This window comes from Pygoscelis adeliae, unplaced genomic scaffold, assembly GCF_000699105.1.
Source record: "Pygoscelis adeliae isolate BGI_AS28 unplaced genomic scaffold, ASM69910v1 Scaffold24, whole genome shotgun sequence".
Lineage (NCBI taxonomy): Eukaryota > Metazoa > Chordata > Aves > Sphenisciformes > Spheniscidae > Pygoscelis > Pygoscelis adeliae.
The window spans coordinates 871,154-876,387 of NW_008824806.1; the positions used below are offsets into that span (position 1 = coordinate 871,154).

Here is a 5,234-nt window from a genome sequence, read left to right on the forward strand (position 1 = left end):
TGATCATACTCCTGCAACTGCTGTAGAGGTCATTCACGCAGTACCAGAACTCAACCTCTTTTGATAATGTTAAATATAATAAATAAAAAAAAGTTTTGGCAATGTTTTATAATCTTTTAATATTTGCTATCCAATTTTATGGCAAATACATGTGAAAAACAATGTAAGGTATCTCCATAGGAGGATATGTGAAACATGCTGGCAACCAAAGCTAATCAATGTAAGTGACTTTCAATTTTAAAATAAAAGTCTACTTTGTTTTAAAATTAAAGTCTAAGTCTACTTAGACAACAATTACTCAAACACCTTTTCTCAGAGAATAAAATCCTTTACACCCAAGAAAGCACTAAAAATTATTTTCTAACTTTTAAAATGTGTCTATGTATGTGTCTACATGTATATAATAAGTATGCATCCTGTTCTGTATAGGATATGTTACCCTACCGTGTGGCATTTCCAGATCATCAGAGGGTGTGATGTGCCTTGCGTAGCGTGACCAGGCACACTTAAATAAATAACCAAGCGCCATTAGAAGCTATGTATTTGTTTTTGTGACCTGTCAAATAAACATTAACATATACATCCTTTACTCACAATGCTGTGGGTTTACCCCAGTCTGCACTTCTATTCACGGAGACGGTAACTGCTTGCTTGAGTAATGTCTACAGTGGAAGTAAAGTCAGCGTATCAACATTTACTGCATTAATACTTACTAGTATTACTACTTGGTACAGCACCGGCAAGAAAATCAAAGCTATGCTGAATTTGGTATCTACGCTGAAGCATAGTCAAGGTATTTCAACTACCTATATGACATCTCATTGCATCTTGCTGTGCATATATCATAAAAACCCCATCTTTTCCCTAAGTAGAAGGAATCACCTCATTTGGGAACTGCTGAACTGAAAAGAGCAAATTACCCTGTTTGTTCCATCCTATCCTATATTCTCTTCTGTCTGTTCAAGGCATGACACCTACAAAGTTATACCCATCAATGTTTCTCACTTTTGCTCACATTACTTTTTTTCTGCTAATCCCTGAGGGAACATTGTCAAGAACCAAATGCCTGTTGGAAATGGCAGAATACAATTTAATTCTCACTCATAAGGGCATTTTTAGTTTCTCAGGAAGCAGCTCAACTTTTCACAGACTTGAGCAATGTGTTTGGAGGAATGACTCATTATGAATTCAGATTCCTGCTTCAAAGTGAAGAATCACATCTTCTCCCATGAAGTTATTCAAAATGGAACCTCAGACATGTCTTAATGCTATTTGTCAAATACTATACTACTCAGTGGCTAAATTACCTAATTCCAAGTTTGCACATGCACTGCATCATGACTTTGAATTGAAAGTCTTGTGTGGCTCTACAAGACAAGCAAGCATTGTGAATGGATGGCTAAATATTAGCTAGCAGTTGCAGAGCTTCATGTAGAGTCCCATTAACCCTTGGGATATTTATGAGTGAGCCAAGGGATAATCACCCAAGTATTCCAGGACCCATACATAGTATATGAAGTGCATTAACACCAAACGTTATATATCCCGGGACCTGGATAGACCGGAAAAGATAAAACCAAAAAGGAAGCAAGACAACATCCACCTACTTCCTCGTCAGAAGCCAAGGGATATATACTGGACATGAATGAAGAGGCATCGAGGCAACACCAGATCATAAGGTGGGTCTTCATGGCATAGCTATACTGTAATTTCTTTTCATTTCAGACAGGCAGTCAGGAGATGGTTTGGGGGTTGAGTATGATAGCAATAAGTTGTGTAAACAGAGTTGTGGAGAAAGAGGTAAGAGATGATGCATGTCTAAATCTACTTCTCTGCGTATAAGTCCCTGGCTACATCTTAGTGCTGTGAATGGAAGTTCAAGCCAAGAGGAGCTCTGAGTACCTACTGCTCTGGCTGATGATAAGAGCATAAAGCTGACAGAGTCCTTGTACTTTAGAGCCACTCTCAGACCCAAGACCCAAGTTATGGATCCTCAAATGAAGCACTGATTCTCAGCATAAATATACCACATACCAGAACACTATTCAGGCAAAACTACAACAAAGCCTATATGAGATTCAAGTGTTAATTTCCAAGAGGTGGCATACATGTGGCTTGGAACAAGAATCAGTCCCTGATCTACAACAAAGATCATGATTTTGCATGTGCTGCCTGGAAAACCAGCAGTGTTCTGCTCATGTTCAAAAATCAATAACCTTAACACCTTCAGTCTAAGGACATGTTTGAAAGCTCGCTCAGATATTCACAGAAAGATGTTCACACTCAGTCTTGACAACTTCTGCAATCTGTGGTGAGAATGACAGCCATCAGTAAAGGAGAAGAAATGTGAAGAAGTAGCCTTCCTTGAACTAGCTTGTATGTAGGTCACCAACCTGCTAGCTGGCACAGTTTCAGCCCATCAGTATCTTTTACCGGGTAATGTAAGACTGGACTCCAGCTCAAGCAGCTAGTTTGAGAACAGAACCAGAATACGTTCCTTCTTTACAGGCAAAAATGAAAATTAAAGTGTATTATTATATACTTCTTACTCAGCTTTCTTTTTGCTTTCCATGAAGTCTCACATGTTTGCTTCCTCCTTTAGCAATCTTTTTGCTGGTGAAAGACAACACCTACTATCAGGTACGAGCGGTGCAACTCATGAGGTGCCCTTGATGCATGAGGAATGCTGAGTCAGACTTTTGTGGATTTTTAGCATGCTGACAAAACTGCAACAACATGTGTGACCACCAACAGAGCTTTGTGCCTGAGCACTTCCAAAAGTTGATGAAACACCTCCGAATTTAGCCTCAGGAAAGGCTCCCCTACGACAGATCAACATCATCATCTCAGTGGTTTGGATGATGAAAGTGAGGCACAGAGACTCTGATAAGCCCTTCTGCAGGCAGCCATGTGGGAGGGCGTGCCCAGGGTTTTCCCATGACATTTCAACAGCTGAAGACAGAGTTATAATGGAATTCCCTTCCTCTCACCCACAAAACAAGGAGTTACTATTTTTTTCAGACCCAATGGGGCTACATGGGAGACAGTACCATGTGTTTAGGGTCCCTATGCCTCCACTGACTAATGCCTCTGATATCTGTTGCTCCTACGCTACCCTCTCAAATGCAGAAACATTGAACTCCTTACTCCCAAGAAATCTGGAACATGGAGAGCTGCAGAGAAGTTAACTTAGTCTCAGTGTGTTCCACCTTTGTGTTGGAACAAATCCAGCTTGTGGCTGTGGGAAGATAAGACAGTGCTGGCTTTGGATTGTAGCATTGGATGGGGTCCAAGGGGGTGCAGATAGTGTTACCAAGTTATGTGATTCTTTCACACCCATCCCAGGTGCAAGGAAGATCAAAACGAATGATCACTTCTGTATTGACAATGAACACAGGGAAGGAAAATTAGTTGTTGGGGAAGCATGTGTGTTCATAGACAGCCAAGGGAAACTTTTCAAAATCAAATGCCACATTCAGACAGTTCTATTTCAGATGTACTGAGAACCCTAAGTTCCTGCGAGAGTCAGTAGGGACTACTTCAATAAATAGAAACTGACCTCTGAGTCCTCATTCAGTGAAACTCATGCCTACATATCCAGGCTGTGAAATCCAGATACAAGATCATTCTGAAGCACAAAAACTTATTAGAGTCTTAATAAATTGGGCATCAATGAATTCTTCCATAGATATTCCACTACTGGAAATCTATATGCTCACCAAACCCTTCTGCAGTAGCATGGTACAGTACAGCACAGTGACAGCTGACAGACCTAAAAGTCTGGGCACACTATGCAGTGTCCATCATAATTTGGGGAGTAGTAGGTGGGCAGCTCTAAACTACATTGCAACTCCCTTAGATATTATGCAAACTTTATGCTCCAAAATTCAAGTTAATCAGTTTTTGAAATGTCTCATGTCAATGTCGTCAGCCCAAACTTTGATTCCACTTTTGAAAACCGAAGTCTGTGCCCAAAACATTGCAACCACAGGTTCAGACAACCAATGTATTCCTATTGCATTGAGTTTGTTTCCCAGTTTCTGGATTATATTTTGTTTTCCTGAACAACTTCTTCATGATTCCAGTGTTACCCAAGCCAAATGAGACTGCCCAAGACCCACGTATAGAGAAAATCCTGGTTTGCAGGAATGACGTTGATAATCTGCATTCATCCCTTCCTCTGCAGCCTGCTGGATTCTCAGTTCTTTCCTCAACCTCGTTCTGTTCCCTGCCTGTCTTTCTTCTCCACAACCACCTGCCTTTCTGGTCTCAAGGTACTCTTCCTGATATTTTGCCAGTATATTCTGTTTCAAGTATACCAGGTTTGCTGTGACCTGGAGGGCTACTGTATTTGCCTGTGAACCCAGGCCATGGCCAGAAGCAGCTTTCCTGAGCTCAGCAGGGGTTCTTTGCTTAGGTGGAAGTGCTTTGGGGCACTGCACCTAGAGATAGCCATGTACCAGATGCAAGGCAGTGACAGCAGATTTTGTGGCAAGTAGCAAAGAAAGAGTGAGCTGGGCCCTCAAAAGCTTTCTTCAGTCTGTGAGGAAAAAAAATGAAAGACGTAACTGTACTGAGAAGGTGTCAGGTGTAAGTAATACTTCTGCCCGGGTCTTTCATTTCAAATACACGTTTTAACAACTTAACAACCAGTTTTAAAAAAAACAAGCAATCATTATTATTACTCCAGAAGCCAGCCAAGGCAGTAGGTGCCATGCAAATGGTAAAACAGACTCTCTGCCCAAAGGAGCTTACACAGGCATGACAGACCGCTGGTGAAAGCAAGGCAGGGAACTGAATCACAGACAAAACACGTTTTCATTTCTCTCCCTTTAAAAATCAAGCAGATAATGTAAGTTGATCTGACTACCGGTTGTAAAGACAGTGACCAACAGCCAGGCACTAACGCTACAAGAGGAGAGTTCTGCTGAGCTGCCGGCAGAGCCCACGCACCGACGAGCAACAAAACGCACTTACCAGATGTGCAGACAGCTAAGCACCGCGAAGACGATCCCCACCACCAGGGCCAGCGGTATGGCAAGGACCAGCGTCAGGAGCTTGTAGATCAGGTACTTGCTGAGCTCAAAGAGAGCGTGGCTGCAGATCCAGACTTTGTCGAAGGAGTGGGTTAGCTCGGGCTCCGCGATCACATCCTCGAACCCCAGCTGGAACAAGAAGCGGCTCTGCCGTTACGCGGAGCCGGGACGAGGGGAGACCGCCGGGGACCCCCGCCC

The 5,234-nt window shown here is 42.4% G+C and overlaps 1 protein-coding gene across 1 annotated transcript in view; it reads right to left on the reverse strand.

Annotated features, from left to right (window-relative positions):
• Positions 1-5,234, reverse strand: part of CAV2 (caveolin 2) — a 9,785-nt gene that overhangs the window by 3,657 nt on the left and 894 nt on the right. The window contains exon 2 of the mRNA XM_009324109.1: positions 4,978-5,165. Coding sequence (XP_009322384.1) covers positions 4,978-5,165 — 188 coding nt within the window. The remainder of the gene's footprint in view (positions 1-4,977; positions 5,166-5,234) is intronic.